This window comes from Solanum lycopersicum, chromosome 2 (assembly GCF_036512215.1).
Source record: "Solanum lycopersicum chromosome 2, SLM_r2.1".
Taxonomy (NCBI): domain Eukaryota; kingdom Viridiplantae; phylum Streptophyta; class Magnoliopsida; order Solanales; family Solanaceae; genus Solanum; species Solanum lycopersicum.
The window spans coordinates 55,501,253-55,518,990 of NC_090801.1; the positions used below are offsets into that span (position 1 = coordinate 55,501,253).

The following is a 17,738-nucleotide window of genomic DNA, read 5'->3' on the forward strand; positions in this document are numbered from 1 at the left end:
AAATTATTAATTATTATTGTAAAATTTTAAATATATAATCATCTAAATCAAAAGGGAGACATAAATTAAAATAAAAATAATACAAAATAGTAAATTGTCACTAAGTGGGATTATGTTTTCCCGAACAATATGTAGTAATTACTTGTTCTCACTTCTCAGCCGACATGAAAAAAGTAGGTTGGTCCACAAATATCAAATTAGAGAAAAAAAATTTTATAGGACATATGCGCAATTATCTAAAAAAAAGTGTTGTGTTATTTTTTGGTACATGTATAAAGCACCAAGATACAAAAAATTTTACTTTTTTTTCTTGTTAATTATTGCTTTATTAGTTGTATTTTGTCACCGTTGTTTTGGCTTTTAAATTTTTTTCTCTCATTAGTTGTGTTTATTTTGCCATTTTAATATTGTTAATCTTTAAAATTCTTTTGGTAGTTTTAGTAATGTTATGATGAGGGCCTACCAATAATGTGTATCTATCCCTATAAAGATAGAAAACGAGATTTTGTTTGATATAAACATTGGTCATACATAAAACTTGATAAATGGGGTAGAATTATAAATTACAAACTTCCTTTTTTTATTCTTTTTGGAGTAATAAGACACCATTGCTTACCTACTACCACTTTGACTTCTATTACAACTTCTGCTCTGTTGACCAATAATAATTCAAGCAATAAGTACGAAAAAAAAATTGTACTAATAAAAACAACCAATAATATATCCAATATAAAGCATATGGAGTTAAATAAAATTAAAGGAGAGTAATGCAAGTGGTTTTGCCTGCCCTACTAATGAGGTATGCTCTGGTACTAGACACAAATAGGGAAAAGGCAAGAGTTTGTGTTATATCTCCAGTAACAAAGGGGTTGGCTGCTAAGTGACTCGAATAAGTAATACGACCATGACAAAGATTAATGTCATGACAAAGATCAAAAGCCACTGGACGCATGTAGTCTTGAAACTCCGAGAATAGACGTCCATAGCTCTCGAAGTTGCATGCCCTGTACTTGCCAGACTATGCTCAACTGCTTTCTCAGTTGAATCGAGTATCTGCATCCACATTGTATATGAAAACTATTGAGGACAATATAAATAAAGTCACTAGTAAAACCAGAGACTGAGGGAAGAAGTTTGTAACTAGAAAAGATGAATCTGAATAAATTGAGCACTAGCTGTTTTTTGTTTCTATTTCGCACTGGATTAGTAAAGAATCTTCAAACATATTGTAATATCAGAGGAAGACTAATAAATATTGTTGTGTCAGAAAAGAAAAGATAGTTTGAGCTACCAATGAATGGCCTCATTGCCTTCTAAGACGAAATAGTTTAGATTGTAAATGGCAAAAGCTGTATGAGGAAGTTCCCGACAATTTAAGCAAAGTAATTGAAACAAAAAAACTTACCTTTTCAGTATTTTTGATGGATTGATTCATCATGAGACTGCTCTCTTTGAGCTGCCGTGCCAAAACAACCATTTCATCAGTCAAATCCTCCTGAAGTTTCCTGCAAAAGGTGGCAACATCTGATAGTTTTATCAAGTAGACTCTACCTAACTAACCTCACCCTCTCTTAGAAAAAAAAATATTGCACAAATAAGTGATTACTTTCTCTGGTTACTTTTCTTCTTCAATGAAAAAGACTAGACAAACATATGGTAGTGTGGCCAGTGGCAAAGAGTATGCCCCAGCCATGAGGCAATCTAGGATTTATCTAACCATCTCTAAAATTAAAACAGAACTTCATTATGAAATCTACAGATGAAGTGTAAACTATAGGAGGAAACAACAACCTTTGTGCCCTAATGATCATCTATATACCATAATTTGCATCAACAACCTTCCCCACCAAGCGTCATCTTCTCGGTTCTATCTTCACATCGGTTTCCAACTCCCACATCCCCCCACCCCCACCCCAACACACACACACCTTTTCCTCTCTTTTTTCAGTATTAACACAACTTTTTGACTTGTGATTGCCTTCCCATGAAATGTTCTTTCTTCTTTTGTCCAAATATTTCAAGAATTTATCAGGCACTAGAAAAAAAGACTTAAAGTAGGGTGGACTGATGTCTAACTCTAATCAACTGTTTATGAGTTAATCTTCCCCACATTGACAAATATTTTGTCTTTCAAGTTGCTAACCTTTTTTCAAACTTTTCCTATACTTAAATAGAATTATGCTTTTCTCCTAAAGGGAGCTCCGAATAAATTGAATTCTCCTGCTTTTGCACCCAGATATATTAGCAAGTGTTAGCTTATAATCCATACTACTAATAGGATAAATCATACATTACTTAGGTTCATATTCAAACCTGAAACAACTTTCATAGCCAAATCAACCACCTTAAGGAATATCATATGTTTTTCCTTGTTTAACACATTAACAGTGCATCATTGGCGTAGAAACTATGTGAGGTTTCATGTTAGTCTTCTTATTTTCAAAAAAGATAGATTTCAAATTATTGTCCTCTGGTCCTACCTTAAATCCACTAAAACATCATTTCTCCATTGTCTAGTCCAACATTCCACCAAGACATTTCAGTAACAAGAATAGGAAGAAGATCTGCCTAGCTCGAGATAAGAAAAATCAGCATAACTCCTATTTACTAATGTAGAAAATTTAACAGAGAAATGTTTATCCAACTCCTGATTTCTATAAAGATCCATCTCTTTAAGCAAAACCAAACTTGACAGAGAAACACAATAGTTTATCCAACTCCTCAATTTCTACCAAAATCCATCTCTTTAAGCAAAACCGACCACTTCACACGGCCACTTCTCTACATCTAATTTACAAAGGACACCTACTTTTCATTGTCGTCTTCTTCAGTACAACTTCTCATTAGCAACTAAGTTGATCCTATTATCTGCCTCCGTTCACAAAAGCATAGTGACATTGAACTACTTTAGTAAATATTAACTTCGACCTTACAAATACCTTTGTTAGTATGTTATCCATGAGAATACTCCCATAAATCTTTTTGAGTTCCTTTCTTCTTCTTCTTCTTTTTTTGAGAAGGGGAAGAGGGGGTTAGAGTATTCCTACACCGTTCTGGTTATATTTAACTAGATCAACTACACCATAAGAGCAGATATCTGTTACACTTTTTTTTAGATGATGCATACCTATTACACTTTTAGCCACACATGGCAAGCTGTACCTTCTCAGGAACAGATATTCATTGGGAAAGCCTTGGAGGAACAGAAGTCATCAAATAAAAAAACTGTATAAATATTAATACAGAAAAGTAGTACAGATAGAGTACCTGTGCTTCTCAATATGTGTCCGTGCAGCATCATCCAGTTTGACTGCAGCTGATGATTGATCAGAATCAATGGTATCTCGAGATCTCTCCTCATTGTTTGAATGGACCCTGTTTCATTCAAAGAACAACTGTCAAGAGATAGAATTATAAAACAAAACATTGCAACAGCTAAAATGCAGGTACCCAAATCTTCTTCTCAATCCTTCGGAAGCAGAATTCACACTTTCTTCTGCTTTAGGAGTGCCACTGCTGGAACTCTCAGCCACAGGTTCCTCGGGTGTATGCACATCAGACTGGACGTGGTTGAAGATGATTATTTGTTAACCATATAAATAGAAGCAAGAATATTTTCAAATAACTACTACCATATGTCTATAGATTGAAAGGTGACTCCAGAAGAGAAGACTGAAACACGTTCAAAAACATCAAAAGAACAGAGTATGGCAACAGAAGTAACAGTAAGGTTAATGAAGTCTGAATGCTGAGCGCTATGGACTAAAAGCAAACAATAAGGCACTAAACTTCATGTACAGTCTATTTGATTAAAAAATGGCAGCTCCTCCATATTCCATCAAAATCAGTAAAATAACTCAATATGATATGTTTTCGTATAAGAAAGCAAGGTAAATCTGAATGGTAAATCACAAGAAATGACACTAGCACGTGCATACCATGGGCACAGCTAACTTGGCAGCAACAGTTTCAATGTTCTCAGCGTATTCATTCACCTTGGCTTTTGAAACCCTATATTGGGAGACAACGTGAAAATTGAACAAACGTCAGGAAGAAAGCATCTAGTAAATTTATTTATTTATTTTAACAAAAGAGATCCAATAAGAACATACACCCCTAAGTAAAGTGTTTCAGGCATTAAATCAATCCATATTAGCTTTTTCAATACAGGAAAAACTCTCAATGACTAGTTTATAGAAGCTCAAAACGTTCTCCTCATACAGTAAAGAAAAAAAGAGTTGTTAGAACTATATGGCTGAAGTTCTATTCTAAACACAGGAAGACAACAATTCCTTTTATGTCATCCCTGGTCATTTCACTTATAACAAAAGCAGAAAAATGCAGAAAATAACTGCTTAGACACACCACCAAACGGTCTGCATAGAGCATCATAACTTCCTCCATAGAAGGAGATAAAATAGACTACTTATACTGTCAGGATGCAATTTTTTCATTATAGGCAGGATATTAGTCCACTCTATAAAAAATATAACTAAAATATGTCCAATTTGGAAGAGGGTAGGCAGAGTTGAGATCAAAGGAGGGTGAGTTTCAATCAAACCGACCATGATAAGGGGTTTCCACTTTATTGATTAGGTAGAGTGAAAAGGCTAGGAAGCATATATTATAGGCTAGTCATACTCTCAGGATGCGACTTTTTCATTATAGGCAGTAAATTAGTCCACTCTATAAAAAATATAACTAAAATATGTCCAATTTTGGGGAGGGTAGGCAGAGTTGAGATCAAAGGAGGGTGACTCTCCATCTAACCGACCATGATAAGGGGTTTCCACTTTATTGATTAGGTAGAGCGAAAAGGCTAGGAAGCATACATGTTAAATTCAAATGATAATTCCCACTTCGGTAATAATACAATTTCTTTACCAAAAAAAAATAATTTAAATGATATTCAAACTAAACAAACAGAAGGCGAGGACATTATAAAAAATAGTCACATATAGTAAGGAAGCCAACAGTCTGGAAATTTTTGTAGCAGCATGTAGTTTTCAGCTAAGTTGTTTGGACTCTTCAATTTTGATGCCGGACCCGTGACGGATTCTTCAAAAATACACTACAGATGGATAATCCGACACGCACCCACTAACGATTTTGAAGAGTCCAAGCAACATAGAGTTTTTTTCAAATTATCTAATTGGAAAAGAACAAAGCATATAGACCTTGGTAATCCATCAGAATTCCTCTCGTCAGCCAACTGCTCCAGTAGTTCCCGCAAAGTGGCAACATACTGTGAAAGATGTAACAAAAGGAAATAGTAAATGCATATGCCCCATGAAGAAAAAATTCAGATGACAAATTGTACAAGCAATTGCCTATGCCATGATTTTCTTAAAAGCTTTTCACAGAAAGTAGAAACAACCTATGCGGCAAGTTACAGCTGTGTGCACAGAAAATTATCAACTTTCACATATAGCAACTACATCGGAGAACATACAATGGAAAAGGAAAAGATCAGCTTCCTGGAATAGAGGCTCCATCAGAGACATCAAAGGAACATTTGATGCATGTTTGTTCAGAAGATTAGGGAAGACAAGGAGGTATTACTATGACTATATCTCTCATCCTACATCTGATTACAAAAATTCCGTAGGTGGACGAGCCTTGCTGAGCCCTGTTCATCCTGGATATGGTGATATTGCAGTACTACTAATCTTAATCACCTTGTTGAGATCAGAAAAGTACTTTCGCTCCAAAAAAATATATTTGACAGGTAAATGTGTTGAACTGTATACAAAATTTGTATTGCAAAACCCAAAAAGATGTATCCTTAGAGAATGCGAGTACTCTGTATGCACTAAAGTCCCAATACTAAAGCCATAGAACACTATCATTTTCCAATACAGTTTTACTCAATAAATAAACAAAAATAGGAGAGTATATTTAATAAGGGACAGAGTTGACCATTAGCCTCTCTGTCCATAAAAGGCAGAACGGTTCATCTTTCCCCAAACAGTCCATATAAAATTACTTGAGGAAAGACCCACTTAATCAGCCCAAGTAGGATGAAGAAACATAGCCTTCTTCATGGATGGACTCGTACTGGTATCAGAACAATGATAATCCTTGTTACCCTTCATTTTGTTATTGAATCAACAGAGCTACCAGTTCACCTGAAGCTGCTCAAATATTTAAAGCTTCCAGAATAGGAAGAAGACTTTCTTAAATGCTTACGGTCCACACAGATTCTATGAGCTCCATTAAATAGCACAACTCCTAAGTTCTTCAAAACCTCTAGCAAAATAATAGGCAAGAGGAAGAGGAAAAAAAAGATATCAAAAAGCATATAGCCATCAAACCACTGCTAGTCAATCAATACCTATAAGGTTCATTTACACAGGCCTATGTTTCAAAGTTAGCTTCTCAAAGCATATCATGAAAGTCAAAGAAATGAGCCTCTTAAATCATAATGCCCAGGAAATCAAGACCACCAGATGTGTTGTTTTGTGTAACTATAAAATGTGATTTAGGTCGACACAAATTTTCCAAATTAGATAACCAGACATACCCAAATTCGAAGACTGAAAAATAAGAAATGGAATTACAATCCAGATATACCCAGACTCAAAGACTGAAAAATGAATCATCTATTCAAGAATATAATATCTTAATTTATATATATAAAAAAAAAACAGAATCAAATCAATGAGCTGATAAATTCACCATGTTCACGACAAGTCTCACATACATGCAAACCCAAGCCATAGGGAAGAATGAAAAGAAAAATAAACAAATACAGTTATCAATTCTCTATAAAGTGTTGAACTTGAATGACCTGTGCATACATGTATAAGCTTTGCTTGATTTTGCTGCTGTGGTGCAGTTACAAGTAACCTCTTCAAGTTCACTTCAGTTTTGCTCAACCCCATGACACCCTCGAGGGAACTTTCTGTCAATAGCTGATCAAGAAAATCAAATCTTTCTGAAACTGTCTGTAATCTAGCAAAAAATGTAGAGCAATATGCAAATTTTTACTCATTACATCAGAATTCAGATTATGTTTCTTCTTTATATTAGAATTTCCATCTAGCTCTATCATGCACTTCTAGCATATCCTTCACATCTTAAGACCACGAACTAACAAAGTGTACATAGTCCTAGTTTAGACATTCATATTTCCTACTTCAATTGCTTAATAATCACATATTCAACTATTTGTAATTCAAACTAAACTAATAATTTAAGCAGATTAATGGAGTAATCAACTCCACTACAAAATAAATGCACCATGATCCAAGCAAACAAAAAGGCCCACTTGAATGCATACTATAACCAACTCAGGAACTAGTCAATTTAATACACAAATATCCCTTTTTGAAATAATTAGTCACATATGTAAATATATTCATCTCTCTAAAGCAACATGAAAACTACTAAGATAGCACTGTCACACCCCATGTTTAACCATAAAAGAACAGATTTTCGTTTTAAGTTCCAAAAGGGTTTACAAGACTGAAAGTGACAAAAAATGTGTTTCAAAAGGGAATCATTTTTAAAATTGGAGGCGCCACTTTACATTGGATTGTGGTGTGCCAAGTCACTTTGATAAACAAATATCGCTTTTTGAACAAGTTTGATTCTAATAGACTGGTCAACGACACAGATTCTAGTTAAGGAATTCTATTGAACGAGAGGAAGGTGTGAGGCGCTCCTTGAGTCTCGTGGTTTTAGCATAGTCGCTTTAGATGACTTGTATTGGCTCAAATACTAACTCATTTGGAAAAACTCAAAGAGAAGCAATCACAGGCACCAAAAATGGGTTCAAAACAAAATCTAAACTATTACAAACCAAAATAAAAAGCACCTACCTTAGTATCCTACGCTACATGTCCATGAACAGCCTTCCTCCTTTACAAATATTCTTCGGGGCATTTTTCCGGAAAAAGAACATTAATTTTATTGAAAGCAAATAAAGACACATGCAATTAAACAGACCTAGAATTGCCTACCAACCCAAACACTACCTATCATCCGTAACAACACAAAACTCCTTTTACTTGTTGAAACCCGAATTCAATATTTAGCAAAAACCCATGGTACGATCATTCCATAAACCTGAGCTCAACACTTCATTTAGTTTCAGATTACTTCCTACAATCCCTTTACTTTGTCTAACAACAAACATATTCAAAATTTCAATCCAATATTTAACAGTGATAAAAACACTAGATGAAGAAATATCACAGAAGAAAAGAATCAAAGGCAAACATTTCAATTCGTAACACATAGATCTATTAAAAATTAAAATCCAAGCACTAATTAATAAGTATAGGATTAGTAATGAACATTCTGTATAGCTGAAATCCCTTACCAAAATTGAATCGAGCCGACACAGCAAAACGAACGAAGACCCAACAACAACGAAACTGAGTATACGCCTTGACTGGACGACTAAACCTCGATCGGAACTTCAAACCATACAATTGAACCAACTCCTCTGGCAAAACCGATACCGTCGAGAGTTTACCCCGTCGTTATCAGATTACCCAGAAAATCAAGTTTGTTCACTCTGTTTCTGTGTCCGTTTTTTCCCCAAAATATTTTGCTGTTCCTCCCTGCGAGAACGAATTTTTTTTTTGTGATAAAATTTAAAATGATGGTTTTTTATTTTTGAAATATAAATTTATAAATTATGGGTTAAAAAATGAATATTATAGGGAGAATTAAAATATTTTGATATCTTGAGAAATTTTTGATAGTTTTTGTAATTTGTGGGTTTTCATGTTATAAAATAAAGTAAAATATTTAAATTCATGTCCAATTAAAAATTTAATTTCATAGCAATTAGTTTTATATTGTATTTTTAAATAATTTTATATTTTCATATCTACAATACAAGTATTGAAAACATAGAGTTCGATAATTTAATTTTTCAAAATACTTACTATATCATTATGATATACCAATAAAAACTATTGATTTTAAATACATTAATGATATTCATATGGTTATATAATTATTCTTTTGAATAAATTTCCATCACAAAATTTATTTATTTTTCATTTAGTAGACTCCATCAAGTTCCCATGAAAAGAATGTATACTTGAAGAAAAAAAAGTTGAATTTCCATTGTAAATAGTTCTAAAACTTCATATTGGAAGAGATAATCAAAACTTCACACGCTTTAAATATGCATTTAATAATGCATGTCTATTACTTTTTTCGTTTAAAAACGAATAACCCTTCTTTTTTAGTTTGTTTTTTAACAAAATTAACTTTTTTCTTTTGATAATATTTTATTTTCAGTTTTTTCACGTGACATGTTTAAGACTATAAAATCAAAAGAAAATTTCGTATATTTGATATAACTTTAATTTAGAAAAACAAGATTCAAAAGTTTTCTATATTTTTTTGATATCAAATCAAACTAAATTATTCTTTTTTAAACGAAAGGAATAGTATAATTTAAAAATAAAATGTTAGTATGGGCAAGTTGTGTCAGGAAAACTGAAGAAAGCATACACATCCAGCCAATAATAATGGGAAAAGGAAAGCCCAAACCTTTCCATGACTACAAACCTTCCACAAAACTGACATGAAAAATAACACATAAATGGCCATTTTGCAATGCTAGTCAAGGCCATTTATTGACTGGAAGGTACCTTTGACCAGTCCTTTTGTCATGCCCTACAAACAATTTCTTTACTCAGACTTGCCCATTACTCTCTTATTTTTTTCTGAAACTGAAATATGGTATAGTAGAAAACAACACAACATGTGTGCAGAATCAGTAAACACAATAGTTCATCTTGACTGCTGCTTTGTCATGTTTTGCCTTCAATGAACCAATTATTTTCTTTGATTCAGTATGAATATGGTATTTGCTGCCTCCCACCAACGTATATATACGAGATACTATATGCACTAATACGACTTATCATGAGAACATATCTTTATCTCTATTACGATTTGAACTATAATCTGAACACCCCTTGTGTATAAAACTCAATAAACACAGTGGCTTTTGGAACAGTTCATCTTCTGCCTTTGTAAATATTAGATATATCATTGTCTCCTGTAATTTTCATACCACTTTATTGATAGCTAAGTCACATTCTTGTGTGCTTAGATCAGAGAGCTAAGTTTAGAGGTTACATTTCAAACAAAAGAAGTACTTTGTGTTGTGAAAAGTTGGATCAATGTGAGAATTCCAAAGGAAATGACTTAAATTGCATTTATAAATGAATCGATCATGTTACAATGAGCTCATCAACTTAGTATTATATAATAAGATATAGTATGAACTATGAAACAACAACATAATCATACTATTCAAGATTGACAAAGACACATGATGAGTAGCTATTTAGGATCAGTTGATTGGTTCTTGTTACCAGCCAAAGCAAGGATGGAATTAGCAAGTTTATTGATAGAATCAACAAGTCCATTAATGCCTTCTTTATTGATCTCAACTTTTGACTCCTCAATTTGTAGCCTTCTCTGATGCAAGCTTAAGAGTTCTTTGTGTCTTCTATCTCCTCTTTCTTCACAAGACTGTATTGCTTCTGCTATAATAGCAGCACTCTTGGAGATGGCAGAGCCAACTTCTTGTGATGAATTGTTAATGTTACGTTTTGATGTGCCACTAGTTCCTTCACCTCCTCCTCTCATTCTTCTTTTCTTTGCCGGTGAATCTGAACGCTCACTGCTATGATCAGGATCTGAGCTATCACACATCTCCAAAACATAAACAGATGGGGTATATCATAAAGGAATTTTCATTAATACTAAATGCTCATGATAAAATATCACCAGCTATAACAAAATTGAGTGAATGAAACAGTTTCAACTGTCAATGTATTTCTAGATTGATGTGTTAGATTGATATAAATGCAAATAAGATCCATTTGCAACCAGATAATAATCTCAGGATAAACTTTAGGATTCTTGTCATGTTTGATTCGAGTTATTAACTAACTCCACGATTCGTACTAATTAACATAGCGGAATAAATATCTCATACATAACGTGGAATAAAATAATCTCATAGAATATCTCAACCCATGGCATATATATCCTTGCTCATCTAAACCTGCGAGTAAGTATATTTTTATTTCAAGAAACTAAACAAAAAGGTTGTCTTCGAAAAATATCAAGAATGCAGCATGAAAATATGTAGCCAATTTTATTATTTTTTATAACAAGGCAAACTTGCAGCCGCTACTTTGGGTGCGCACAGGGTAAAACTCCTGCTCCTATACAATAACTCGCAAACCACATAGGAGAGGTAACTCACACTAGGTCAAGCCTGGTGCAACGGACCTGGAAGGCCAACTCCTTGCTTTCGCTGGCAAAGGGTTTCGAACTTGAGATGGTCAACATGAAAGTCTCAAGCCCTAACCACAAGGCCACCCGAAAGGTAAGTAGCCAAATTAACTAGGAACAATGAAAGGAACAGTTCTAAATAAATCATGGAGAAACTAGAAAGATATCAAGAATATTCAAGATGCAACACATAGACAGGGCAAAAGAACTTTCTCTAAAGCAATTATGTCAACTATTTAACTTTTTTAAAGCAAACGAGAGTGGACTTTATAATAGTACTAGCTACTAGTTAAATAGTGATCATTAATAAAATAAAATTAAAACTAGGAGATAAGAGTACCTACTGTGGTAAAAGGAACATTAGTAGTATAATCAGTTTGTGTTACTGTTGTTGTAATTGGTGGAATTGGCAAAGGAGTAGATTGTTGTTGTAATGTGGGAGGTAAAGAAGGCAACAACATTCTTTGACTTTTTTTGTCCATAACTTCAACTAATGCTTCATAAATCTCAGGCAACATATTAGTAGGCAAGTTCTTTTCTTTCCTTTCATTCTTCTCAATCTTCCAATAAGATCTTATAATCTCTTCTCCACCACTTTCAACAACTCTTCTTTCATATTCCCTTACTTTCTTGAAATCTCTCATGAGATTATCCCATTTGTCATTACATTGATTTTGACTCCTCAAACAACCATTTCTCCAACAATAATCCTCTACCCATTTCCATCTTAACTCTGTTGGTTTTCCCTCTTGCCTTGTCATTCTCCTTTCATCATCCATTTTTTTTGCTTCTATTAGAATCATTGTTTCTTTTACTGTCCAATTCCCTTTTCTATAGTCCCTAAACATGTTACTACTACTCCCTCCTTGATCACCTACCAACCTATCCATGCAAAAATAACAATAAAGAACCCAACTTTATGCAAAAACAAGAAAAAGGGTGTTCTTTTCTTGGCTTTTGTATTGCAAAGTTAAGGCAAAAATAGCAAGAAAAAAGGAACACCTAAAAAAGTATGGACTTTTTTGGGGTTTATTTGTGGTTTTGAAATTTGAAAATGGAAATTATGAGAAACATGTAGAAATAATCACCATAGTATCTTCTCCTCAAAATCTTAAAGTTAAAATCAAAGACTATTTATCCAACAAGTTGGACAAAACTGGAGAGGGGTTTCAGTTATGGACAAAGTAAGAAATAGAGAGGAGTAGAAACAGAAGTAGTATTAAGCAATGAAGAAATTAACAGTTCCACTATAAGAAAAGACCAAATAGAAATTCATTCAAACTGACATATCCACTGCACCCATAAAAAAAAATATATCACACAGCGAGAGAGGAGTGTACTGTAGAGTGGGGTTTGGTGTGTTTTGCTTGGTGGGCAGAGGGAAAAAGGATTACAAGGGATCGTTTCACCAAGACAAAAATAATGTGTATATTAACTTTGTATATAAGTATTATCTGTATAATTCAGAAGACATAAAAAAATAATTAATTCGAATTATTCGTATGAATTACTATCTTTTAAACTTACCGAGCATTCTTGCACCTTCGTGATCATTTGTACAATTGTACTGGGAGTACTGCTTATTTTATTCCATTTTATACAACATTGCACCAAATAGAAAGAATAAAAAAAGCCAAATACCAGATGTTTTTTTATTGTGAAATAATACATAACCTTATGTTAAACTTCTAATTATCCTCTTACCCAAACAAGTAAAACATTTTTTTTGTTTTTTCTTCATTATATTTTTTTTAAAAAAAATGACACAAATTTCATAATTTTTATTTGAAATAACATTATATTCCTAATAAGTTTTTAATTACATTAATTCTTTTAAAATTTTAAAAATTAAATACAATAATTGAAACTCTAATACATTAATATGTAGCTCAGATTCATTAAAAACTAACTCGAACACACAATATGTAATTCAAATACATTAAATATTCACTCGAATACATTAAATACCAGCTTTAATAGATTAAATACTAGTTCAGATACATTAATATGCAACTCAAACACATTAAAAAAAATAAACAATTTTAAAAATAATAGGATATAATGAAAATAAGTAAAACAAAGACGTATATTTCTATAATTTATCTCTATTTTATTTTTTGGGGGAATACTCCTTTTGAATCAACCAACTGGGTCATGGCAGAGTTTGCGGCCCAAAAGGTCCTGGAGGCCCATTTATGTTCATTGGGCCCCTAAAACAGTCTTGTAATAGCCAACAACAGCAGAAGAAGCACAGGCTGAACAATAACACTAAGTTAAAGCATCAACATTAGAAAATCAATAATATTTTGACAAAAAATAAAAAAATAAATAAATAATATTTTGACTAAAATATGGAAATGATAATATATCTCTAATAATCCAATAAAAATAACTTACGCCCACGAACATATAACATCAAATAAACTATAAAAAAAAAACTGCCAGGTCTAGGCATTGGACTCTTAAATTAAGATTAATCAACCACCAAAAATTTTCAATAGATAACTCTTATTTACTTTCAATTTTGAGTTAAAGCGCGCTCTCTATATATATATAGGAATTGAGTTGCTACTAGATAAATAGTACTACTTATTACATTGTTCTAATCTACCATTTTTTATTCTACTAATCGAAAACTAAACTTCAATCTAATCTTCATTTCTAAGCAAATATCTTAACTTTAAGTTAAAATAAAGAGAAACAAATCTAAAAAATACTTCAATTTTGATTGAAATTATTGTTATGATATCAAACTTTACGAATGACTTTTTAGCCCTTGCATCATTAAATAGTGTATTTTAAAGATATATATGTGTCCACGTGGACATCATAAATATTGTATTACTATAAATAGTAACATGTCCACTTGGACACATATATAATGCCAAACTTTGAAAATGACCTTTTATTTTCAAAGTTTGGCATGATTACAATAATCTCGATCAATATTCATATATATTTTTAGATATTTATCTCTAAAATAACTAGCTCAAAAATTATGATTTGAGGATAATTTACCTCGCAAATCAATGAAACTAATACTATCTCTGTCTCATTTTATGTGACACATTTCGAATCAAACAAGTTAAGTTTGACCTAGAATTTGCTAATAGAATGTTTAAATTTTTTATAAACTATCTAAAAGATATTATAAGTCACAATAATTAATAATTTAAAATATTTAAAAATATATTAAAAATTTATAATAAAAAATTAACTTGCTTAAATTTCAAAATGCAAAATATGTCATTATAAATTGAGAAAGGCGGAATTAGAATATAAATTAGGTTATCCTAGGCAATGTTTGACAAAATCTTGAATTGGAAAGCCAGTTAAATATTCGTTAACTTGGATTTGAAGCTTGCTCTCCAATGGTGTCCTTGTAAGCAATCAACTCTATTACTTCTCAGTTTATCGTCTTTACTCAAAGGTTAGATCATCTTCTTCTTCTTCTTTTTTTTCAGGTACAACACTGGACTGGAATTGGCAAATCTACTGTTAGGATCAGACCTATTGAATCAGTCATGGGAAGCAATTTCAAAGCTTCAAAAACAGAATCTCACTCTTTTGGAAGACCCATCACTTCCTTTCTCTGTTAAAAACCAAATTTATGAAAGCCCATCAAAGGGTTCTATTATAGCTTTTGTATCTTCACCCAATTGTGCTGTTAATCATTTGAAAGAAGAGTTCAGAGAGCTGATTTCTTCAGATCAAATCACGTCATTCGACTTTCTTCGCACCAGAAGTAATACTAGTTCCATCTCCATTCATAAAGCTGCTTTTGCCCTTTTTGCTTCTCTTGAGAAGGAGCTCTCGCTTCTCAAACAACAGGTACATAATTTTGCTTCCTTTTTTGATATGTACATTGAACGCGTTAGCACAATTGTGTTATTGTAATTTTATACATGTATTTGTGTTCCAGAAATGACAAAATTGTTAGTTAATTGGAGTAAATGATCCTTAATTTTGAGATGTAATCTTGAGTTGATCATTTAAAATGTATGACATTGTATAAGGAGGTAATTCATGGGATTAGAGCTGGATGATTAATTAGATAGGAAATGACGAAAAGTTATTTACATTCGTAAATAAGGATGAGAGTATAGTGAGATCGCGTTTAGAGTTCAAGAATTATACACATTCTTCAGTTGGTTGGAATACGATATGAGTAATGAAAAACACAACCAAAAAGAAAAGATAGTTGGGGATGACCACGGCAGGATGCTAGGAGACTAGAGGAGGTCGCAACTCGCAATAATCCATAAGCATGGGGCCTCTGCTTGCAGAAGAATTGCTAACGTTAGACAACTAAACACAAAGTTTAATTATCCCTTCTTTAGCAGGGAGGATGATTAATAGTAGTAACCAAACACGAGATTGATGGAAGAAAGATACCAATGATTGCTCTCCAGCTTATAATGTGCAAATGAAATGTAAACTGTCGGCTGGATTATCTCTTATATGTGGAACTGATTTTGGCATTGTGGCTTTGTATGCTTCGATGCAGTTCACCAGCAGCCAACCTCTAATTGTAACTGGACATTCTCTGGGAGGATCAGTTGCATCTCTCTTCACCTTGTGGCTGCTTGAGAGCCTTCCCAGCTATGGTGTGCAGCATATCCTCTGCATTACTTTTGGGTCCCCACTTCTTGGTAACAATGGCTTTCAAAAAGCCATGTCAGAGCATCCGATGTGGAGCTCTTGCTTCTTGCATGTGGTCTCAGATAAAGATCCAGTTCCAGGATTCCTGATCTCAGACCATAATGCCTCTGCTGCTACCTTGACTACTCCGACCTGGTACATGCCATTTGGTACCTATCTCTTCGGCTCAGAATCAGGTTTCTCTTGCTTCGAGGAACCACAGTCGATTCTGGAGTTGTTGATGATAATGAGCTCAAGATGTGCTGAAAGTGAAAATCTAAATAACTGCTCTCAGGTTATTGATTATGGACATATCTTGGAACAGTTGAAGAACAAAGCCATTTGCAGGGGAATCTCAGAGCTGCCTGACACAATAAGTAATCCACTTCAAGCAGGTACCTACCTACTGCTAGAAGCAACTGGAGTTGGAATGGTACAGGTAAATATACTTCCTTGCTACTTGATCAAATTGTGATGTTCCCACTTTGACGGTTCATCTACCGAAACACAACGGGAATCTTGATGAAAGATAAAACTTGAGTCATTCAGGTGCATATACAAGTCGTAAAGTAAGAATTTTGTGTTGAAGTATTAAAGAATGCACAAGGCTATGTTTGTTGGTGGGATAGGAAGGCGTATAACATGAAATTAACTTGAGGCAAAAAATTCTTGGTTAAATGGACTATAAAACGCCATACAGCAGAGTACTTCTTTCTTTTTCTCTTAATGTTTATTTTTGTCAGCAAATTTCAGATATTTGTCTCTTAACTGCAACAGGAAAATGTTAACTTGAGCTATCTTGCAATGAATATTGCTAAAAGAGCAGAGGTTCAGGCCAAACACAAGCAGAAGCTTTTCGATCCCTCCAAAATAAGTAAAACCAAAAAGTCCATGTCTTACCTTGAATGGTACATGAAAAACTCTTTGGAAGAGGCAGGGTATTATGACAAATATAAAACCAGACGTTCCAGAAGCAGAGACGAGATTGCAAGCACAGAAAACCTAATCAAGCATCACAGAACTTTGAAGCTTTTCTGGAAAAGAACAGTAACTGAAGTGGAAAATTTGCCCTGGAAGGAGGGGAGAACTCGCCGAAAGCGTTTGCTTTATGCTGCAACAAACTACCGAAGGATGGTTGAACCACTCGACATAGCTGAGTATTATGGTAGGGGAAAGAGAAATTATGTACTTCACGGAAGAAGTGAACATTATAAACTACTGGAGAAATGGTTAACTGGTGAAAATACTCAAACATACCAGAGGAGCCAAGCCTCTAGTCTAACAGTTGATTCTTGCTTCTGGGCTTATGTTGAGGAAGCTATGATCTCTTGTCAAGTGTTGAAAGATGGACAAAGTAGTAGTCCACAAGACCAAGAATCAGCTAGAGAAAACCTGATCAAATTTGAGCAGTATGTAATGGACATGGTTAATAACTTCTTGGTGTCTCCTGAGATTTTCTTGTCTCAAAGCAGCTTCATGCTGTGGTGGAATGAATATTCCAAAGTTGTAGGAAATTCATATACCTCACCCTTGACTAATTTTATGAACGATGGATTTCGTAGATATGCTTAGCAAATTATATCTGTATAGGAGAATGTAATTTATAACTTGAAACTACTTTTCTATTAGTTCTCTTTAATGTAACCTGTAACTTCATAATTTGAGTTGCCAAACATGATTATCTTCACAATACAGTAAATTATAGAGGGACCTTGTTTTTCTTCCTTTTGTGGTTATTAACAATTCTTTCTTATAGCTATATATATATATATATATATATATATATATATATATATATATATATTGATTTGACCTAA

At 33.3% G+C, this 17,738-nt stretch overlaps 3 protein-coding genes across 9 annotated transcripts; 1 reads left to right on the forward strand and 2 right to left on the reverse strand.

Annotated features, from left to right (window-relative positions):
- Positions 1-681: 681 nt before the first annotated feature.
- LOC101246592 (uncharacterized) lies at positions 682-8,712 on the reverse strand. 6 transcript variants are annotated; one of them, XM_004233155.5, is made up of 8 exons: positions 8,327-8,712; positions 6,801-6,914; positions 5,178-5,245; positions 3,939-4,011; positions 3,451-3,560; positions 3,268-3,375; positions 1,406-1,505; positions 682-1,053 (listed from the first exon to the last, which is right to left on the reverse strand). In XM_004233155.5, exons 2-8 carry the CDS (start codon positions 6,882-6,884, stop codon positions 877-879), a joined length of 720 nt encoding a protein of 239 aa, XP_004233203.1. In that variant the 5' UTR covers positions 6,885-6,914; positions 8,327-8,712; the 3' UTR covers positions 682-876. The 6 variants fall into 6 exon arrangements, with proteins under 6 accessions (XP_004233203.1, XP_010316992.1, XP_010316993.1 ...); XM_010318690.4 differs by having other exon boundaries at positions 6,801-6,954; positions 8,327-8,705; XM_010318691.4 differs by having other exon boundaries at positions 6,801-6,904; positions 8,327-8,613.
- Positions 8,713-10,163: 1,451 nt separating this feature from the next.
- Positions 10,164-12,766, reverse strand: LOC101267286 (trihelix transcription factor ASR3). Of its 2 annotated transcripts, none has more exons than XM_069293533.1 (2): positions 11,621-12,766; positions 10,164-10,676 (listed from the first exon to the last, which is right to left on the reverse strand). In XM_069293533.1, exons 1-2 carry the CDS (start codon positions 12,168-12,170, stop codon positions 10,318-10,320), a joined length of 909 nt encoding a protein of 302 aa, XP_069149634.1. In that variant the 5' UTR covers positions 12,171-12,766; the 3' UTR covers positions 10,164-10,317. The 2 variants fall into 2 exon arrangements, with proteins under 2 accessions (XP_069149634.1, XP_004233893.1); XM_004233845.5 differs by having other exon boundaries at positions 10,164-10,692; positions 11,625-12,763.
- A 1,766-nt stretch (positions 12,767-14,532) lies between these two features.
- Positions 14,533-17,641, forward strand: LOC101246309 (senescence-associated carboxylesterase 101). Its single transcript, XM_004233154.5, has 4 exons — positions 14,533-14,662; positions 14,745-15,111; positions 15,788-16,360; positions 16,699-17,641. Exons 1-4 carry the CDS (start codon positions 14,652-14,654, stop codon positions 17,491-17,493), a joined length of 1,746 nt encoding a protein of 581 aa, XP_004233202.1. The 5' UTR covers positions 14,533-14,651; the 3' UTR covers positions 17,494-17,641.
- Positions 17,642-17,738: the final 97 nt, after the last annotated feature.